Source organism: Cynocephalus volans, chromosome 11 (genome assembly GCF_027409185.1).
Source record: "Cynocephalus volans isolate mCynVol1 chromosome 11, mCynVol1.pri, whole genome shotgun sequence".
NCBI classification, from domain to species: domain Eukaryota; kingdom Metazoa; phylum Chordata; class Mammalia; order Dermoptera; family Cynocephalidae; genus Cynocephalus; species Cynocephalus volans.
In genome coordinates this window covers 72884559-72907589 of record NC_084470.1, presented here as the reverse complement: position 1 = coordinate 72907589, position 23031 = coordinate 72884559, and the positions used below count along the sequence as shown (strand labels likewise).

At 44.2% G+C, this 23031-nt stretch overlaps 1 protein-coding gene across 2 annotated transcripts in view; it reads left to right on the top strand.

The window, feature by feature from the left end:
• Positions 1–23031, top strand: part of PRICKLE2 (prickle planar cell polarity protein 2) — a 307781-nt gene that overhangs the window by 260766 nt on the left and 23984 nt on the right. For both annotated transcript variants that reach the window (XM_063115190.1, XM_063115189.1), the window contains exons 6-8: positions 830–1033; positions 5648–5834; positions 11104–11973. In XM_063115190.1, the coding sequence (XP_062971260.1) occupies positions 830–1033; positions 5648–5834; positions 11104–11973 (1261 nt within the window). The remainder of the gene's footprint in view (positions 1–829; positions 1034–5647; positions 5835–11103; positions 11974–23031) is intronic.

The following is a 23031-nucleotide window of genomic DNA, read 5'->3' as shown; positions in this document are numbered from 1 at the left end:
CACTAATGTGGGACCATGATACTAGACTCAAGCTGTGTACTTCATAGCCAGTGCCATGGTCAACAGAGAGCATCTCTATGGACCCACTACTTCACACTTTACTCCTCCCTGAAATGCCCTCCAACTGTATTCATTTTATCCCAATCCCAGCTGTAAGCGTGGGTCACCAGTGATTCTGCCTTGATCCTTCCTTGATAGGGGAGGAAACTTTGGAACATGAACGAGAAGGTAGGGAAGGGATATGGAAAAAACCCTTTCCATAGCCTGGCCTTAGAAGTGGTGCTGTTTCAGTCAAGACAGTGTAAAAATGTGGTAAGGAAGCAGGCTGTTTGCATGCCTGAAAGGCATACAGAGAAGGCATGTTTTTATGCACTCACCCCACTACCATCCAACAGTGCAGGCCCCACACCCTCCAAGTCTCCCTCTTCTCCCCCCTCCCCTTCCTAGCCTCCTCCTCCTGGTGTTAAACTTGGCTATGCCTCTGCATGGAGTTTGAAGTAGCTAAAAGGTAATGAGACCTTCACTCTGTGCAAGTTTGCCTCCTGCCTGCAGAGCGCCTGTATGTTATTATGCTAAAAGAGTTTTTCTTTCCTTCCCACCTTTGTGATTTCTTCTTCTCTCAGTGACCTTATCTTCATTTTACTGGCAGGCCATAGGAAAGGAGGACAAGAAAAACCTGCCCTGCCATGTGTGTGAAGCAGGCAGCACAGTGACTAGTTTGAAACTAAGTGCTCAACACCAGCTATTTACTGGCAGTGGTCATTGATCATTTATGCATAGCCCTGAGAGGGGGCTGGTGTTTGTACTGATGTTTCTGTTTGCCTTGCAGTGTGGAGGACAGATTAACGGTGGGGACATCGCTGTGTTTGCGTCACGCGCCGGCCACGGTGTTTGCTGGCACCCACCGTGCTTCATCTGCACTGTCTGCAATGAGCTCCTGGTGGATTTGATCTATTTTTACCAAGATGGGAAGATATACTGTGGCAGGCACCACGCAGAGTGCCTGAAACCGCGCTGTGCAGCCTGCGATGAGGTCAGCAAACTCCATGGGGCTTGCAGCCCTACCTGGCACCCCTCAGTTGCGCCATAGCCAGCACATGGTCCTGTGGCTTCCTGCAGGGAAGAAAACAATAGGCAACTCCACCCTCTCCTACTAATCCTTTCAAGAGAGAAGCCCCATCCATCCCTGGTTGCTAGAATGTCTGGGATGGTGGCCCACTTTACTGAATGTGGTGATCTTGTAGACTCCTATGGGAAGGCAGTTTCTATAACCAAGGAGATTCCCAAGTGACATACAACTAGCAGTGGGTCAGTTCAGAACTCTTAAAAACACACACACACACACACAAAGGCATTGTGCAGCTTTAGATTTCAGTCCTAATCCCAGAGAGTAGTCATTAGTAATGGGGTGCCACTCGTATCTTAAAACAGTCACATTTGCCAAGAATCACTGGGACAGATTGGTTAGAAAAGAGAAGAAAGTGGGTAGCATTATTTGATTTCCCACAATTTACAAAAGTTCTGAATAAGGCTTAAGGAGGTCGAGGGATACTCCATTTGGATGCCCTATGCTCTAAAAGGTATCTGTATTTGCTACCCTATGTGAGAAGGCAGAACTGGACACAAGGTCCCTGCCTGGTTTCTTCCCCCACCAGCCACATGCCCAAATATGATCTGTGAGCTGACAGAATAGAAAACCTGTGTTAGCGTTAACAGTTGGGAGCAGAAGGATGAATGTTCTAAACCTGACCCCTTTTATGGGAATTATTTGGAGGAGGTTTCTGAGCAGAGGTTTCTTCCTGCCCAAAAGAGTTTTTTGGGTCTGTCTGACCCGATAGACAGCAGTGTGGAAGGTAACACACTCCTTTTTCAGCCAGAGTCCACTGTTATATGGCCATTTCTTTCTTACAAATGCCTATGAGGGATTCAGATTTAGCTAATTTGGATTCTGCTATCTAGGTACATGGAAAACTGAATTCAGGTTCAAGTCTGTAATTCTAGGCAGCCACCTTCATGCCTCAGTTTCCACTTCTGGAAATTGGTGCTCATAATACAGCTTTGTGTTCTCCAAAGGCAAATAGAATATGATGATTGAAGTGGATGTGCTTTGAAATTTTTGTTTGTTGAGATACAATTTGCACAGCATTAAGGTTCAGCATATTAGGGTATACAATTTGGTGGGTTTTAGTGTGTTCACAAAGCTGTGCCACCATCACTGCTATCTGATTCCAGAGGATTTTCATTAACCAAAAAGAAACTCTATCTATTAGCAGTCAGTCCCCTCTTCCTCCTCCTCCCAGTCCCTGGCAACCACTAAGCTTACATGTACATATTCTGGACACTTTATGTAAATGAAATCATGTAATCGTACCTTTCAGTGTCTGGCTTCTCTCACTTTGCATGATGTTTTAAAGGTTAATCCACATTGTAGTATGTATAAGTACCTCATTCCTTTTCATGGCTGAATAATATTCAATTGTACATATGTATCACATTTCATTTAGCCCTGTATCAGTTGATGGACATTTGTTTCCACTTTTCAGTAATGTAAACTTCTACCTTAAGAAAATAGAAAAAGAAGAGCAGACTAAACCAAAAGTGAATATAAGTAGGAAATAAAGATTTTAACAGAAATATATGAAATAGGGAATAAAAAACAATAGAGAAAATAAACAAAACCAACAGTTGATTCTTTAAAAAGGTCAACAAAATTACTGATTTGTTTTATTTTTAATATAGGTGTTTACAAGTATAAATTTTCCTCTAAGCACTGCATGAGCCCTGTATCCTATAAATATTGATATGTTGCACTTGGATTTTTATCTCAAAGTACTCTCTAATTTCCCTGTGATTTTTCTTTTTACTCATTGTTTATTTAGGAGAGAGTTATTTAATGTCCACACGTTTGTGACTTTTCTAAATTTCCTTCTGTTATTGTGGTCAGAGAACATATTTTCAATGATCTTATCTTTTTAGATATATTAAGACTTGTTTTGGGGCCGAAAACAAAAACAAAACCATACAGTATGATCTTAACTACGTGAAAATATTTTCATGGAAAAAGACTGTCAGAAAACATTGTGAAATTTTATTTTCTTTGAGTTGTGGGATTATGTATGATTTTTATTCTTCTTTCTACTTTTTTGTATTTTCTCAAAAAGTTTTTTATAGTGAATATGTATTAAATATATAGAGAATAAAAATGTTATATAAGAAAAAAATAAAAAGAAAGAAGTGGGAAAAAAAAACTCAATGGATGGGCTAAATAGCAGAATGGAGATATCATGGGAAAGGGTCTGTGAACTTGAGAATAGATCAATAGAAATTACCCAGTCTGAATAATAGAGAGAAAAAGATTAAAAACAACAACAAAAAATAAGGCCTGAGGGACTGTGGGACAAAACCAAAAGGTCTAAATATGTGTCATCAGAGTAGCAGAAGGATGGGAGAAAGAGTGAGTGAGTATTTATAGTTGGTTTCTAAGATCTGAATGTTTGTGTCCTGCCCAAACTTGTAAGTTGAAATTTTAACCCTCAAGGTGACCGTGTTGTTGTTAGGAGATGGGGCCTTTGGGAGATCATGAGGGCAGAGGCTTCAAGAATGGGATTAGTGTCCTTGTAAAAGAGGCCCCAGAAAGGGACCATAAAAGGACACAGCAAAAAGCCACCATCTGTGAAACAGAGACAGGTCTTCACCAGACACCAAATCTGCTGGCACTTTGATCTTGGACTTCCTATTCTCTAGAACTGCAAGAAACAAACTTCTGTTGTTTATAAGCTATCCAGTCTATGGCACTTTGTTATAGCAGCCTGAAAGGACTAAGACACAGCTCTATTTATAATTGCCCCAAATTGGAAACAACCCCTTCAGTGAGTAAATCAATAAACAAACTGTGGTATATTCATATTATGGAACACAATTCAGCAATAAAAAGGAATGAACTGTTAAACAAATAAGTTGTTTCCATGTTTTAGCTATCATGAGTAACGCTGTAATGAACATTCATATACAAGTTTTTGTGTGTACATATGTTTTTAGTTCTCTTGACTGTATACCTAGGAGTGGAATTGCTGGGTTACATGGTAATTCTTTGCTTAACTTTTTGAGGGACTGCCAAGCTGTCTCCTAAAACAGCTACACCATTTTACGTTCCTACTGTCAATGAATGAGGACTCCAGTTTCTCCACATTCTCACTATATTCATTCCTACTGTCAGTGAAAGAGGATTACAATTTCTCCACATTCTCACTAACACTTGTTATTGACTGTCTCTTTCATCATAGCCATCCTAGTGGGTATGAAGTGATATCACATTAAGGTTTTGGTTCATATTTACCTAATAGCTAATAATGTTGAGCATCTTTTCATGTGTTTATTAGCTATTTGTATATCTTCCTTTTTGGAGAAATATATATTTAAAGCCTTTGCCCAGTTTTTCAATTGGGTTATTTTTATGTTGAGTGGTAAAAGTTGTTTATATCATCTGGATACTAGTCCCTTATCAGATATATAATTTGCAAATATTTTCTCCCATTCCATGGTTTTATTTTTAATTCCTTGATGATGTCCTTTGAAACATGTAAGTTTTTAAATTTTTATGAAGTTCACTTCATTTTTTGTTGTTGTTCCTTATGCTTTTAGTGTCATATCTAAGAAACTATTGTCTAATTCATGGTCATGAAGATTTACAACTATCTTTTCTTCTAAGGATTTTTTAGTTTTTTGCCCTTACATTTAGGTCTTTGATCCCTTTTGAGTTAATTTTTATATGTAGTGTGAGGTAAGGGTTCAAACTGGTTCTTTTGCATCAGGCTGTCCAGTGGTCTCAGGCCCATTCGTTGAAGAGACTATTCTTTCCCCATGGAATAGTCTTGGCACCCTTTTCAACAATCAATTGACCATATATGTATGGGTTTATTTCTGGCTCCTCAGTTCTATTCATCTGCATGTCCATCCTTATGCCAGTATCTTATTGGCTTGACTGTAGCTTTGTAGTAAATTTTGAAATCTGTGCTTTGGAATTTAAAAAACTCTAATTGGGGGTCAAAATACAAATGCTTCTGAGGGTCAGGCAGGTGTTATAAATGAAGTTGGCCCATTTTAAGGCAACAGGGAGTGGTGAAGAATATGACAAACTGGGGAACTCGCCACTCATCTGAAAGCAGCAGCCCCTCTTCTCAGCTCTAGTTTATTATTGCCATGCAGGGGTGTGTACTATGCATTGCCAGATGCTGTTTTCAAAAGAGAAGCCAGGATTCCAGGTGTTTATATGACATTTCCCATTTTTTTAAATACTGTGTAAAGGCCAAGTGAAATAGATTTGCATGTTCAATGTGCCTATGAGCTGTCAGTTTTTGATCCTGCTTTATATTCTTCAGGGTGGAACATTCTATCTCTTATTAAAATGTGATTAAGTTAATCCCTGCCCAGGCCAGAAATCATGTTTAATCGTGTTTCAGGCAAATCCAAATGTGGGGGTTAATATAGATATAGAATGAACATATACATATAGATTTGTGTTTAATAATCTGTGGGTGGGACCAGCTTTCTTACCCTTCTAGTCTGGGACCCCCGTAGCTTTCCTCCTTTAAAGTGTGTTCTTATGGCTGAGTCTCAGACACTGACCATTTGGCTTTCCCATCTCCAGATCATCTTTGCAGATGAATGCACAGAAGCTGAGGGGCGGCACTGGCACATGAAACACTTCTGCTGCTTCGAGTGTGAGACGGTGCTGGGCGGCCAGCGCTACATCATGAAGGAGGGAAGGCCCTACTGTTGCCACTGCTTTGAGTCCTTGTATGCAGAATATTGTGACACCTGTGCCCAACATATAGGTGAGGCAATGCTTGGCATTCAGGTTGGTCCTACTGTGACTGGATCTCCTTTGTGTCTGGCGTGTCAGAATCTTTTCTGTTGCAAGTGATAGAAGCCCAACTCATACTAGCTTAAGTGAAAAAGGGCATTTCTTGCCTCATGTTACTAGAAAGGCCAAGCAGTATACTGGCTTCAAGTAGGGATGGATCAAGGATTCAAACAAAGTCTGTTTTTTTCTCTGTGTCTCAGCTCAGCTTGCCTTCTGTTGGCATCATTTGGGAGCAAACCATCTTCACATGGTGGCCAGGATGACCCCCTAGTTATACATCATCTTAGTATTTGCATTCTCAAAAGGAGAGGGGCCAAGACTCTTCTAGTATCCAAGTCAGTTTCTGCAAATAAGAATCTTATCAGCCTGGCTTGGTCATGGAGCTGCCTTCAAGATGCGACTGTATGATGCACAGTTCCACCACCAAGGGACGGAGGGGAGACGACTCAGAAGGAACCTATGAAGGGAAAATATAAACAGATGTCTTCCCCAGCCTCCTTGGAAAAAATCAGGGATCAGTAGGGAGAGGGACCTCCTCTTGATGGGGAGGAATAGTCAGGGAACCAATGGCTTCTGGCAAGCATGTCTTTAAAAAAATCAGCAAAAGCTGACCCAGCCAAATACAAAGCAAGAGAACCTCAAGTAATTCATAAGCTACAAACTCCTCAAATAAGCGGCAGATCTGAGATGGTGAAAACCATTTTGCCTTTGTAAATGACCGATTTGTCCAACTCTTCAGCAGTGTACCAGATCATTCTGCTTGTGGCTGCTTCACTCCACTTGCCTTTGCTGGCACCTTGAGAATGAGCCACCCTTTAAAAAAAAAAAAGAAAGAAAACTGGCAGTGGACAAATGTTTGTGAGACCACAGCCAGATTGTCCTTGTGGCTTATGTAGTCCCAAGAATTCTGTTCAAAAACTGCCAACTTCTTACCCATAGTGAGGAGATGTGGAGATATTCCATTTGGGAGCCTATTTTGCCCTGCTTAAAAGGATTTATTGGGACCAAAAAGAAGTGGCTTTGTCTCCCTGGTTCACCCAAAGTGTTGTATGCAAATGAAAATCTAGCTAATATTTGGAGAGGTCTGTGTGCTGATAAAACCCCCAGCTTTGTGGACAAGATACCTACCGTGTGCTCAATGGTGCTTTGTTGTGGGGCAGTCCTGTCCCATAGACTCAGGTCTGCTTCCATGAGCCGTTCCAAGCTGGAGTTTGTCAGCCCAGTGTTAAGCACTGCTATGCAGACCTTTGTCCAGCTGCAGTCCCTCTTGGGGCTTGGGTGATGGCAAACCCCTCTTCCCCTATTCTCTAAAGACCTCACCCTCACAGCCTGATTCTAGAACTAAGTACCCAGGAGCTTTTGCTTCTTGCAAGATCAAAACATACTTTCTTGTGTGCTAACAGTTAGGAAATGGGAGCTTGATTGTGACAGGTGGCATGTGAGGAAGGGGAGGGTTGGGACAGTGTCAGGGGAAAATGGTGTCATGTATTGACCCAGTACTGCTCACCTGTGGATTCAAGTCTGCAAGCACATGCTTGCTCGGATGAGAGGGGCTGAGTGTACAGAAACCTAACCCACGGCACAAAACTCCTTCCCATTTGTATTTTGGTTTCTTCTTTCTCTTTCCATGGAGGCTGAAAGCCTCTCCAGAAACTGCCACTTAGAATTTTCCCTCAGCACTTGGGAGAGAGAAAATCTGTCTGTGGCTTTAGCATATACACCTCAGACGTTTTCTTCTCTTTCAACTATCCAGGGCTTTTATTGGCATTTCCTTCTTTCTCCTTGAATTCATAAAAAAGCATCAGTGTTTTACCAGGAAAGGGGACCACTGTAGCCTGCAGTATTATTACTGCTGTAGTTAAAATGCTGTCCCTGATTTTTTTTTAAATCCTCTTTTCTGTAAAACGTAATTTTCCTGTGGCAGTCGAAGAGTATTCTCTGTGTATCACGCATACCTTGGTCGCTTGGTGCTTTGCCTCTGACCATACTGTACAAATATTCCATATTTATACAGCTACTCAGAGCAGACCCCGCATCAGGCAGCCGTTGCTAGGGCAACAGTACTTTTGCCTGCACGCAGCAGAGTAAACAGTCCTATAAACAGACCGAGGCTGTGGCAGCAGCATACACATACACCCTCAGAGAAGTACTTAAAGGGCTTAGAGAGGGAATCCAAAAGGAACGCTTAGATGTTGAACGGCAGAGCCCTTTTCCAGATGTGGAGAGTTCAGGAGCAGTTCAGAGGGCCATCTGACATTGCTGATGTTTATCAGGGACCATGTTCTGCTGCCTGCTGGGCCACTTTATATCATGCCTCCTCTCCATTCCCTCTACCCGAGCTACTTCTGTGAGGCCCCCAGCCTGGGAGTTAGGCCCTTATTGCTGCATCTGAGCACATGTGCTTGCAGGGGCCTGGAGAAGCAGCTGGCAGAGGACAGGCCATAGGAGCTAGGCTTCCTGTGTACCTCTGATGGGGAGTGGGGAAGGCCGCAGCTGCTTGGCATGCCGTGCTGAGTAGGAGCTCACAGGAAAGGACCCAGGGCATCCAGGGTGCCAGCATGAGCTCACTGGACTCTGGGCACGTGAGGAAGAGAGTGGAGAGGAGGAGAGGGAAGATGGGAGAGGGAGGGAAGACTGAGCAGCCTTATCAAGGCAGTGACCCCCTCAGCAAAGGGGGAGACAGGCTTTCAGACCTAAAAAAAATAAAAGAAAAAAAGAATAGTTAATAGGCCCAGAGAACTCAGTTAATCCTATGCATGTTAACTCAGTTAATCCTCACAATGACTTGTGAAGTAATTACTGTTATTTTTCCCATTGCACTGCTGAGGAGACCAAGGCACAGAGAGATGGAGCCACTTGCCCAGGTTCACAAAGCTAGAGTGCAGCAGAGCTGAGATTTGAGCCCAGGCTGATGGGCTGCAGCATCTTTACACCCAGCTGCAATGGGATGGAGCTGGACTTGAACCTGCATATGTCTGAGCCCTGAAGCCTCATTCTGAACTACTATAGGATTGTGGTCCTCCTGCCATCTGCTCCTGCTTCCTCCCCAGGGCCTGGGGAAGAGGCCTCATGGAGCCATAGCCATGGGCTGTTTTTAGCCCCACACCAGCCAGTCCTTCCTCACTCCACCTGGGGACACTGGTGCTGAAAGGAATGGGGTTGATTCACAGTGTTCCTCTCACTTGAGGTGGCCCTTGTACTCCCATCCGTGTAAAAATCCCCTCTTATTCTCTGAGGCCAGGTTCCAAAATAGAGACCCCTTAGTTTGGGGAAGAGCTAATAAGAGAAGAATTTACCACATGCTCCTCTCTCCCTGGGCTACAGTGACACAAAAATGAGCAGCGGAGCGGATGGGAGGGGAAAGAGAGGCTGCTTTGACTGTGGTCTTTTGTCCTTGCAGTCCTCTTTTTCTCCTTAGTTTCTTGTTCACTGCCTCTCTAGACAAGTCTCTAGAAGTTATTCCTTGAAATCCAGACTCAGGAATTCTCAGCCACTGCAGGCAGAGGTGCACATGCATCAGGAGTCTCGCAGAGGTCCCTTTCCATCCTGCAGGAATTGCTTGGGACTGCCTTCTCAGCAGGCTCTCCCCATGGGAGAGCAGCCCACAGCCCCCAGCTTCCATTCTGCCAGTTTAGCAACTGCAGTCAAAAGAGACTGCTATGTCGCTGTCTTAGCAAAAGTCCCTGGGGCTGGAAGATTCATTTTTCTACTGGCCAGTGGTGTGTCCAGAGGTAGCTTTAGCTCCACCCGAAGCTCTAGGACATGGTGACCCAAAGTTCTGGGACATGGTGGCCCAGAGGGAGATGGTGAAATTCTACAATGAGAAGAGGGCAGAAGAGTTGAGAAGCAAGAGCAGCAGGGCCCATGGGAGACTCCCGTAGTGTACATGTGACAAGATTGTGTAAACCAGGCAGTCCTGTCACCGGGAGGAACCGTGCTTCTTCCTTTGCTGATGAAGTTAAGCAAAGCGTATGTGCTCGTACAGGAGCAATGTCTTTGACAAACCATGGCCACGGTTTTCATTACTAAGAGTTAAAACCCTCTTTTTTTCTTTTCCACTGTCTTAGTCTGTTTGGATTGCTATGACAGAATACCATAGACTGGGTGGCTTATAAACCACAGAAATGTACTTCTCACAGTTCTGTAGGTTGGGAAGTCCAAGATCAAAACACCAGCAGATTCGGTATCTGGTGAGGGCCCGTTCCTCATTGATGGCACCTGCCAAATGTGTGCTCACATGATGGAAGGGGCAAACAAGCTCCCTTGGGCCTCTTTTATAAGGGCACTAATCCCATTCATGAGGGCTCCACCCTCATGCCCTGATCACCTCCCAAATGCCCACTCCAAATACCATCACCATGGGGTTTAGGATTTCAACTTACGCATTTGGGGGAATACAAACATTTAGAACATAGCATCTACTGATCTGCTTTAGTGACTTGCCCAGTGGAATGGCATACACAAGTGGTGGGTTTCAATTCATCTATCCATTTAACGTACAAAGAGCCCCTATCATGCTCCAGGCCATGTTCTAGGTCCTGGAGATGCCACAGACACTTGATGACTGTCCTCACAGAGCTTCACTTTTAGTGGGGGAGACACATGATAAACAGATGCAATGCACAGCAGTATCAGTGCTGTGAAGAAAAACACAGCAGATAAGGGTAGAGAGTGAGGGAGAGCCGCTGTCAGGATGGACGGGAAGACTTCTCCAAGGAGTGAAGGAGACAGTGTCAGTGTCACGGTTAGGAACAAGATTCCCTGGACACAGATCTCCTCTCTGATTTCTAGTTATATTATCTTAGTCCAGTTACTTAACCTCCTGTGCCTCTGTTTTCTCATCTGAAAAATGGGAATAATACTGGAAAGTTACCTTGAGCAATTAAGTGAGCTTATTTATATAAAGCACTTAGAGCAGAGCTTTATCATATGTTAGTATTATTATTGCTACTTGTCTGGGGGACAAGTGTGCCAGGCAGAAGGATTCGCAGACAGGTCATTTTGATCTAGACTCTCTGTACTGGGAGCAAATGAGTTAAGAAGGAGCTCACTGGTAGTACTAGGGGGCTCTTATGATAGGACTTGAATACCTTTTACATGGGGACCTGATCGTTGATTTACTGACATTTTATTCTGCCACATTCAGAATCGTGAGCCAAACCACGGTGCTGTGTGTTTCACATCATACTAGGAGGCTCTGAGCATCTTGTCAGCCTCTTCCATGTCTCTTGCTTCCTCAGGGATTGACCAAGGTCAAATGACCTATGACGGCCAACACTGGCATGCCACTGAGACCTGTTTCTGCTGTGCTCACTGCAAGAAATCCCTCCTGGGGCGGCCGTTCCTCCCAAAGCAGGGCCAGATCTTCTGCTCACGGGCCTGCAGTGCCGGGGAGGACCCCAACGGCTCCGACTCATCCGATTCGGCCTTCCAGAACGCCAGGGCCAAGGAGTCCCGGCGCAGCGCCAAAATCGGCAAGAACAAGGGCAAGACGGAGGAGACCATGCTGACCCAGCACAGCCAGCTGCAGGTGAGTTCCAACCGGCTGTCAGCCGACGTGGACCCTCTGTCGCTGCAGATGGACCTGCTCAGCCTGTCCAGCCAGACGCCCAGCCTCAACCGGGACCCCATCTGGAGGAGCCGGGACGAGCCCTACCTTTACGGGAACAAGATGGAGCAGAACCAGTCCCAGAGCCCTCTGCAGCTGCTCGGCCAGTGCAACATCAGAACTTCCTACAGTCCGGGTGGGCAGGGGGCCGGGGCCCAGCCCGACATGTGGGCCAAGCACTTCAGCAACCCCAAAAGGAGCTCGTCACTGGCCATGAAGGGGCACGGCGGCAGCTTCATCAAGGAATGCCGAGAGGACTATTACCCGGGGAGGCTGAGATCCCAGGAGAGCTACAGTGATATGTCCAGTCAGAGCTTTAGTGAAACCCGAGGCAGCATCCAAGTCCCCAAGTACGAGGAGGAGGAGGAGGAAGGAGACATGTCCACTCAGCAGTGTCGGACCCGTCATCCCATCAGTTCCCTGAAATACACGGAGGACATGACGCCCACAGAGCAGACCCCTCGGGGCTCCATGGAATCACTGGCCTTGTCCAATGCCACAGGTAGGTTCTGTTCAGCTGGAAACGGACAGCAAGGGGTAGCCTCTGGGTGACCTGATGCGGGGTCCTCGGGATTTTAGTGTCGTTCCTGCCATACACCCTCCTCCAACGGGCTGCTGAGGAAGGTCAGTCCAGGTTCTGTCTTTGGTGGGAGTCCCTATAAACAAAGCTGAGACGGGGGTCTGGCTGGCTGGGAGGTATTGAGGGAGTGCTCCCAGGACAGGGGGAGTGAGAGGAACAGGACAGGACAGGGGCGGGGCCAAGTGAGGAACGATGTGGCGGCTAGAGTCTAGCTTCAGCCTGATTCCACAGACCGCTCCAGAGGATGAATTGCACCATAACCATAGAGTTGGTTCCTTCTTGTGACAAAGGGGTTGACATTTTATACCACCTTGTCAGTCAGTCCTTGGCTTTGGGCAATTGGATAGCAACTGAGGGTGAGGGTGTGGATGTGGGCATGGGGCAAGGCAGCTCCTGTTGACCAAAGGCAACACTCAGGAGAAGCAGCATCTGTGAGCTGACAACTGATGGGTCCCGGTGCCCCAACCTAGTGCTGCTTGCAAAGCAGCCACAATAGCTTCCAAGGCTGTTCTGAACCCCAGTATCTCACCAGGGAGCTGATTTTACTGTGCAGATAAAGACATAAGAAAATGTGTATGGCCAGACAAGAAGGTAGGCAGGCTGAAAAGAACAGAAATAGAGAGAGAGAGAGAGAAAGAGAGAGAGAGAGAGAATGAATGAATCTCATGCATTCTCTCTCCAACCAAGTTGTCTGCTTGGTTTGTGTGCACATGAAGACTGATGTACTTGTTTCCCAAGACGGTGCTACTCAAAGTGGAGTCTGATGATCAGGCTGGCCAAGAGCAACAAGATAAGTCCTGAAATTGAGAGTGTCTAGGAACTCTTGGAACAGGTAGATATTGCTGCGACATCCAAGTGTGTGCTCAGTTGGCTTATCTCATCGATCAGAGTATAGGCCAGTCAGGGTGTTGTAGAGCTCATGTGGTGTCATTTGTGGCACATGTTGTGTATCAGTGCTGCTCAGGAGGGCCACGTATCAGTCCACAACTGGTTTAAAATAAAAGAAAACTGGTCCTTCCCCACCAGTAGCTTGAGAAGTGGTGCTCCAAGATGTGCTAAGTATGCCTGCCCCTTTATGGGCAGGGTAGCAGAGGAGGGAGGTGTGTCTGTCTCTTACAGTAAGGATTCCATGGTCAAAGGTGTCTGGATGGAGATTTTGATCAACTTGCACAAGTCAGCCACATCTGAAGGGGACAGCTGCTGCTCAGATCCAGCTGCCTCTTGCCATGTGGAGGGGTATTTATTTATTCAACTGACACTGACGTAGTTCTGACCGTGTGCCAAACATTATTCTAAGCACTTTATAAATATTAGCTTGCTTAATTAAATTGTCACAACACTATGAGAAAGGTGTATTATTATAATTCTCATTTCAGAGTTGAAGAAACCGAGAGAAGCAGGGAGGTTGAGAGACTTGCCCAAAGTCTCCCAGCTTTTAAGTGGTGGAGGAGGGATTTGAACTTGTGTGTATGACTCCAGAGCCATGCTCTTAATCACACCAGGCTGCCAACCTCATAGGAGGCCCATCCTGTGAGATATTTCACTTTTTCCAGAGAAGTTTAAAAAAGTGGATTTTTTTAAAAATGTGAAATCCATTTAATCTGTCTGCTAGACAAACAAATGGTGTCTCTGAGTTGTAGGATGTCTGTGCAGTGTGTTTTTCCTTTTATCTTCCTTAAATGCTTTCACATCTGTGTTCCCATTTGTCCTGGAGGACAACAAGCAGATATCCTTACCCCCGTGTTTCAGATGGAAAAAAAAATAAGGTCTTGGTGACTAAGTGCCTTGCCTGACGTTGTAGAAATGAGCAATTAGTGCGGAGTGATGACTGCCTGGCTTCTAGCCCAGGTCGTGTTATTCTCGAAAGATTTATGTGCTATAATTATTTAAGAGGCCAGCAGATAAATATGTAATTCATCCTCTGAAGCAGAGTTTCTCCAGGCTAGACCACCTGCATTAGAATCATTGGGGTGCTCAATTAAAATGTGGACACTTGGGCCTCCCCCAGATCCCCTGCAACAGAATTCAACAGAGATGGGGCCTAGGAATCTGCATTTTAACCAGCTCCCTCCTGACACCAATGAGCACCATTAGCTGAGAACAGATGTAGCTGGGCTTATCTGTTCTGATAGTTTCCTCACGTTGTGCCTTAGGAGCAAATCGGGAGGACTAGAGGTTGGGGAATGTTGGAAAGGTCGGGTAAGGAAGAACACGGTCTCCACTCCTGAGGAAGAGATCGTGCGAGATGTATTCTCATGATTTTCTTTGGATCCTCGGGCAAAGCAACTAACGCCCCTTTGCCTTGGATCTTTGGAAAGCAACTCTGACAAAACTGAGGGAAAAATTCCTGAAATCAGCACTGTCCAATATGGTAGCCACTAGCCACAGGTAGCAACTGGAATTTAAATCAATTAAAATTAAATGAACTCTAATGTCCAGGTCATTGCTGTTGAGCACTTAAAATGTGGCTGGTGCAACTGATGGCCTGAAATCTTAATTTCATTTAAATTTAATTAATTTAAATTTTAATAGCCTCACGTGGCTAGTGGCAACCCCGTTGAACAATCTAGATGACAGAAGTGAGCTGATAGGATGGGCATGAAATTAAGCCCATCATTAGTTTCTCTGGAACTTCTCACATGAGCCCCAGTTTTTCAGATTCTCAATTAATTAGTAGTTAGGAGTACTGGTCCTGGAATAGCAGTCCATAGGTTCAAATCCAGCCTCCGTCATTTAGGAGTTGTGTGGCCTTAAGTAAGTCACTTTAGTTCTGTATGACTCATTTTCCTCATCTATGGGATTTGGTGAATAATAGTACTTTGTCGGGTTTTTGTGAGAATTAAGTGATAACTGCATTTAAACTCATTAATATAGTCTTTGATACGTACGGCCTTCTGTAATGGTTACCTGAAACTTGTTATTATTATTAGTTCTTTCTCCTCCTAAACACACTGGTCCATAATTTTGGCCCCCAAGCATATTTTGGCTGCTAATTTCTCCCAGCATCCACCAACAGGGCAGGTTTGCATTTTGGCTTTAAAAATGCACCGGTGGGCTTCTCTTTTTCCTTACCTGCATGAGAAGAGCATGAGAAAGAGAGAATTAAATTCACTTTATGTCCTTGTGTTTCTATGGGCCTGTCAGGCGTGACAGTGTGGGAGAGAGATTGTGGCTAACATTCTAAACACAGCTTCATCGTTCCTCATTGGAACACGCACATACACCAAGAATGTGGTATTGACTAGACTTGGGGAGTTGGTCTTTTTGTGCTGACCCTCATCATTGCATTTGAATTTTGCTAGAAAATTCAGTAGCCTTTTGAGAAAATAGCATTCAGAATATCTGTCTACCTTTAAATCCTAGAATCCCAGTCTATGAGCAAAAGGTATGTGCCACAAAAGGCTTAGTCAAAACACCTTGATCCTTCAGCTAAAGCTAGATTTCAAGATAATGGATTTTTTCCTTCCATGGACAGTAACGTATGCTATTGAATAAGTCTGTAATGTTTGATCTGGCATAAAGCATGATCTTTTTGTGGGCAGCATTTTTCCTCAGAACAGGTCTGAAAAAACATAGCTCCAGTGGCTTGCCAGCCTCAGATCTGAGTATTGGCACCTCTCAATTTGTTTAGAACTGGGAGTGTACAGTTCCTTCTCCTTGGAAAACACAATTCATCCCTTATGCTCACAGAGAGTGAGTCAGGCAGGCACAGTCACCATTTACACCGCCACAGTGTGGGAGCCTTGCAGAAGCTCTTTAACCCTGCCATTCCCTAAACATGCCCCTAAAGCAGCTTGCAGCTGGGTGCTCTCAGTATTAGAAACAGTAATAACAACAGCATCAAGAACAACTGACGTTATTGCATGTTTAGAGTGTGCTAGATATGATTCTAAGCACTTTCCACGGACTATCCACTTCATCTTCCCAGCAACCCTGTGAGGCAGATACAGTTATTATTCCCATTTTACAGGTTGGTATAAGTGAGGCAAGAGAGGCGTTGTAGCCCAAGGCCACACAGCTTGGAAGTGGAGGAACAGGATTCAAATGTGGACATTTTAGCTCCAGAACCTGTGCCATTAACCACTATCTATGGCAGATGTGAGTGCTATTGCTAATGATCATGATTAGCATAATTGACAATAATCAGAATAGACCACTGACTATGACCTGATATGTTAATGACTTCATGTACAACATCTCTTTAAACCCTCATGACAACTCTCTGAGATAAGTCTGGTTATTATACCCATTTTACAGATGAGTATGCTAAACTTTGTGGAAGTTGTGACCTCCCTATGGTTGTCACAGATGGCCAGGACTTGAACCCTGGTGTGATAGACTGCAAAGTCCATGCTCCTAACTGCTCTGACATACATCCTCACAAGAAGGGTCAGCGTCATAGTCAGGAGATTTGCACAGTGACTTAACCGGAGGGGACACGATTCCCTTTCCTATGGCAGCTGATTTGTTGATGTGTCTCACTCTGCTAGAGTGAAGTGTGAGAATACAAGTGTCAGATAAAAGCAGAACGACATGAGACAGAGGTGGCAGTGTGACATGATTTGTCAAGGTCAGAGGTAGGCAAGACAAGAGAGACAAGCACAGATTGTCCAGGGATTGGTGCCCGGACAAGAGATACCGATGGGAGAGGAGGCCAAGGCTGTAGTTGCAAGTTAGGTGTCAGGGATCAAGTCACACAATGGGTCCAGGCATATAGTAAAGCTGGAATTGGGACTGGTTGCCTCAGGCAGAGGCCACACCACAGGACACCTGGACACTGTGAGCTGGTCCCAGTGAAGGACCCAGGTGTGGAATGATGAGGCTAGGAATGTGACTGTTCCTTGAGGATCATCCAGATTCTATAAGGAGTGGTTGGACCAGCAAGAGTTGGGACCTATAGGAAGCGAATCCAGAAGTGGATGGATGTAAAGGAAAAAGAAAGATGATTTCTGTTCATTCATTCATTTATTCATTCAGCAATTATGACTTGAGTGCCACCTTGTGAGTTACAGCAGAATGAATGAGAATATGGGCTGTAGACCTGGCTACCAGAGCTGGAAACTAGATTTTGTGGTTTAATAGCTGTGTGACCTTGGGCAACTAACTGATAGATTCTGTGCCTCAGTGTTCTTATCTTTGAAATGGAATGACAACAGTGCCCTACCTTGCAGGGTTGTTAAGTGAGTTAATTAAATGAGTTAATTCATATGAAGAATTTAGAACAGTGCTCAATACCGTCTATGTGCTCATTGAATATTAGCTGTTATTAGTAGGTGCCACAGCCTGTGTAAGGGGCTGTGCCTTGCCCTCATGTTCCTCATAGTCTAGTGGAGTTGATAGACAGTAACCATCTAATTGTACAATATAAAATTACATCTGTGGTAATTGTGGGGCAAGAAGGGCATACAAAGAGGGATGTGGCTGAGTCAGGGAGGTCAGACAGGGCATCCTGAAAAAGTGATGCTTAAGGGAGAAGGGAAGGGGCATTCCAGGCAACAAGAGTAGCATGTACAAAGGCCCTGTGGCAGGAATATATGGCCAATATCAAGGCCTGAACAAAGGCCTCATGGCTGGGTAGAGCACAGTGAGTAGTAAGACTGGGAAGGAAGGCAAGGGCCAGATGATTCAGAACCATTTTTACTAAGAACAACGAAAAGCCTTAAAAAGTGACAGGTCAAGCAGAGAGGGAGGTGACATAATCCAAGACTCCAGCTACTCTGTAGGAAATTGATTGGAAGAGGGCACGTGCTGATGCAGGGAGACCCATTAGGAGGCAGTGCAGGACTGTGCAGCCCAGGCAGGAGGGGAAGGTTATAGAAACCAAGGTCCGAAATAACAGATATGATGTGACTAAGGAGAGGAGATTGACAGAGGTTTATAGTGTCCCTGAGAGAATGGTCCTGGGAGACAATCCGAAAAAACTAGAAATGGATAAAGGTTTGCCTGCTGTGCGATTTTTGACTCAGGCCAACATCAGCTGAAAGTGCCTGCATCCCTGGCCTGGATACAAGCAGACAGCAGGAGGAGAAGTTTGAGAGGGCTTCCTGCCTTCTTTGATGAGTATTGCATTGTTGTGGCAAGTCCATGCCTTTACCACGCATCACCCACACACCCTGGCAAGGGAAATGTAGTTGTGCAACACCTAGACATGTGGATTGCTAGGGGGTAATGGGGCAATTTTTCAGCATTTTTTAAGCATTGCTGGCAAACTAGAAAAGAACAAGAAAACAACAGTGCAAAGATCTGAAGCAACAACTGGAACAGCTCGCTTCACCAGGAATGTCTGAAATGTTTTTTAATCTTTGTAATGAGAAACATTTCTATATTTAATTTGGGGAAGGAGCATTTCTCCTATTCTTCTGCTTAACTTGGATGTCCATGCTCTAACCCAATTTCTTTATTTAAATAGTTGGGTAAAACCTCCCAACCAACGGGCACCCGTCACTTGAGTGGCGACACCTCAGACGTGCCACCTTATATGGCCTGAGTCTTTTTGTTTATTCCTTTCACTGGGGAAGATGTGTAGCCAATGTGGAATTACCAATTTGGAAACCTAGACTTACCTTGCATCCTGCCTGTTGGTCCCAGGGCCAGCCTGTGATATACAAGGGAATGCACAGGGGCTGTCTTTGTTCACTGGTATTACCGAAGTCTTTTGTTAGCAAGCATCAGAATCCCAACTCCAAGTGGAATATGTGAACAAAATTTTTGTTTTTAACCAAGTAACTGCAAAGTTCACAGATCCTTAGTTCCAGGGGCTCAAATGATATCATCAGGACTTGGTTTCTTTCTGTCTCTGAATTCTAATTTCTTCCACACTGGCTCTATTTCTCAGGCAGGCTCTTCCCAGGGACAGCAAAGCTGGCCATCAGCCGCTCTGTTAGCATCAGACATAGGGAAAAAGAATTGCTCTTTCTTAACAGTGTCACCAAAAGTTCCAGAATTGAGTCTCATCTGCCTGACTTGGTCACCTAACAATTCTTAAACTCACCCCTGTGGCCGGAGGCAATGACTGCTCTGATTGGTCAGGCCTGAGTGACATGCCCATCCCAGACTGAGGCAATGAGGTCAAGCCCATCTGAACTGCAGGACTGAGGATGGAGAGGGAGGGATTCTGAAAGGGAAATCAAGGCATCTGCTGTTGCACCATAGCATCCCATTCATCCCAGCTGACAACCTGATCTGACTCCTTTCTCCAAAAGCCCCACTGTTGGAATTTGACATCAAATGTCCATTATGTATTTTAGCTATTTTTTGAGAGAAAGCTCTGGTCTTTGGAGTGTGGCCCCGTGGTGATTTTAATATGGGAATTTCAGGCCAGTGAGATGTTTTGAAAGAGTGGATTGGATGGAGCCCACTCTGTCGCTCAAAGGTTAGTACGTACCTGAGGAGCACCTTCCCACGTCCCGTGGGTGACGTCCTCTCTGGTCTGCAAGGATGCTGTGCCCTCTTTTTGGCATTTCATGGCACTGAACATCAACCCTGGCTCACAGATCAGAAGCCAGATGAAAACCAACAGAGTGAAAGTCATGGAAGATATGTCTCTCATTTCTCTTTCTGAGTTGATTCCCTGGTGTGTGGGGAAGCAGAGGACCTTCTCAGAGCCAGGTGAGAAAGGAGGGGAGCGGTGGACAGATGACACAGAGCCCAGCCCAGAGCAGCCTGTACACCCCTGCTATATATATATGTCATGGTCATGCTGACATTTTCTGGGTCCAGAGAAATTTTTCCAGAGTCCTGGGTTTTGATAACTGTTCAGGAGGCTTATTTATAACCTCCTTGGGTGTGGGCAGTCATCTATGCCCAAAGTAAGTAACCATGGCTGCTGACAGGAGAGAAAAGATTGCTGATTTTATTCATTTTATTACTGAAAAGGCAACACTGGAAAAATGGGTCCAGGGTAGAGGCTGGCGGTGGCAGTGGTTGAAAAGGATGGGCTCTTCAGACTGGTGCAATATTTTGTAGAATGAGTTTTTCAAGAATATGGGTAATTTCTCTTGGAACTTTTTAATTGGGGAATCTCACAATAGAAATGAGATAACTCTTATCCACTTGAAAATGGCATTGCAAGTCAAGTTTTTCTAAGTTTTTAAAAAAATATGGACAGTTAGAAAAACATAGAAGAGAAAGATTAAGAAAAACGATAAAAGTAAGGAAAAAATACCTCAAATCTCACCACTTGACTAGTGTTAATATTTTGGTGAATTTCTAAGTTTTTCCCTTATATATTGGTGCACTGTATTTTCCTAACTTGGTTGTAAGCATACTGAATATTTTGTGTCCTGAATTTCTTCATTTGCATTCTATCATTAGTATATTTTCATGACTTTTGTAACCATCTAACCATCTTTTTTTTTTTAGATCATTTAATTGCTTGTATTCTATTCTAAAAATTACACAAATGGTAATCTCGGCAGATAGATGTAAAGATTAGCAAAGATTAGTAAAGATTAGCACAGGGCAGGGGCCAGCAATCATTTTGAGCCTGAGCACATGCTCTGGCACATAGAGGAAGGCAAGCAAAGACTCTTACCAAAAAAAAGAATGAAAATGAAAGTGTCTGAGCCATAGCGGGAACAGTTTAATAAAGGGTTTTGTAGAATCTTATTTGGGGACCACTAAGGGACATATCTGCCAAAGTTTATCAAGGGCAGGGTGAAGTCTAAGTTAAACCCACGAAGGTTTTCTTACATTTGAAAACTTACCATTTTCAAAAGATATATGTGTGTTTGTGTACAATATATAATAATGTCATATAGTCTATAAAGTCACACATATAGAGTAGGTAGTCAGTGATAAATGGGGCCAGCATTTCTAGTGAACTAACAATGATTTATTTTATTTTATTTTTTTCACTGTACATGTTTATGGGTACAGTTTGTTTCAATACAAGCATATATTGTATAATGGTCTAATCAGAATGGTTAGCATATCTATGACCTAAACATTTATCATTTCCTTGTTGAAACCATCATTTTTAATGAATGCATTAATACCAGTTGAATGGATGTTACCATATCTCCAGAATTGGACATTCAGGCAGTTTTCAAAATGATTTGTATTTAAATCTTGATTTCCTTTGACTTCCAACAACAAAATATTTTTTTGACCCTCCCTTTCCTTATAAACATAAGCAAAACTTCTAAACATCTTGTCTCCAGCTAGCCAGATCCTTGACCTTCCAACTTGGCCACTTGGAAAAGCATCTATAGTGTTTCCTCCACAGTGTTCTGCTGCTGGTATGAGGCCTGTCAATGATTCTGCATTGACATCATGTCTTAAACCCCTGTCCTCTGCCCATACGTGAAGTGCCTCTCAGAATGGTGGAAAACTAATGTGGTTGAAAACCCCACTTCCTAGTACAGAAATCTAGACCTAGATTTGGGGAGTGTATTTCTCCAGGTAAATAGTCAACTATCCACTCCATCAATTAGAGTAATACACGGATCACCTACATTATATTCATCTGAGATGCTTGTCAGTCATGCAGATTCTTGGGCCTTATCCCAGACCCACAAACAGAATCTCTCAGGGCTCAGGCTCAGAAACCAACGTTTTTAACATGTGCCTGCAGAGAACTCACAGGCCACTAAGTTTGAGAACCACTGAGTTAAACCCACATCCTTAGCAGCTCACCCATGGTTAGAACTTGCATCTCTCCTACCATGCCCCTTTGCATCTTCTCTTAGCCCTGAGGCCAGCCTTCTGTTGAGATAAAAGAAAAATTAGACTATGCTTCTTCTCAAAAGCTCTGAAGATGGACCTGACATCAAATAGCTCTTGGTACAGTATATAGCATCTTAGTGAGTTAAGAGCACATTATCTGAAGCATAGTGTATAGTATGATGTGAATGGTATATTCCTTAAATGCATAGCATGGATTAAATGTGAAAGAGGGTGATACTTCCCAAGAGCATTTGGTGGTTTTAGTATAGTCACTGAGTGCATCAGAAAAAGTGGACAACAAAAGACTGTATCTTCAAATAGGGCCTGTTTCAGCTCTAGAATCAATATGAAAATCAAAAGGCCATGTGACGGCAGAGTTTCATAAGAATTTAAGATTGGTTTGTTGGTTGGTTTGGTGTTAGACTGTTTAATCTAGAATAATTTTCACCAGCCCTCTTCAGTGTTCTTTAGCATCACCTCAAGCTCCCGGGTAGCTCTGTGTGGGGGAGGGGGGATGCATGTTTGCCTGTGTGTTCCCAGCCCTGTTCTGCCAGGCATCTCCTCCAACCTTCCTACCCCAAATCAAAACCAGACCATGACACATTTCTGGGAGGCAGCCATCACCAGTCAGGCTGAGCAAACAGGCGGAGGTCCATGTTCGAGATAAAGTCTGTGTCTTCTCTAAGAAAGAGCCTAGTGTTTTTGTGGTACAAAAACTTTTAACAGTTTAAAAATATCATGCTGAAATCCACATCCACTTAGCTAAAGCAGGCATCTTTCCCCCATTGTTTCTGTCTGTTCCAGAAAATAGCCTTTCTCAACTCTTGGCCACCCAGGAGTTTGGTGTTCCAGTTGCAGACTATCCAGTCCCTGTCTCCTCTTTTCCCTCTTATTTTTCCCATGAACAAGGAAGGGAGGCAAAAACTCGTTCGCTTTGCTTATTGCCCAACAGAGTAGAGGCAGTACTTATGTGCATTTCTGTTCTCTGGGCCTTTCCTTGGAGCAAATCCTTGACTCTTTGCTGTGCTGAGTCTAAGGTGTTTTTGCTTTTTGGAGTCAAGCCTGCCTCCCTGAGGGTGTTATCAATCCAAGGACACCTGCAGGGATTTGCTTCTGATTCTGACATCATGCTCTTGGTGAGAGAGTCTCTGGCAGTAACTGTGCTGCCTAGCAATGAGCAATTCATACCCTGCCAGGGTTTCTCATCCTGGCAGGAGCAGAATTCTCAGTGGCTGCCTTTTAAATCAGAGGTGCCAATTTTAAAAGGCAGAAAAGTCCAGTTCAGACTTTACTTGTATCTTTTCCTTGGGAGCA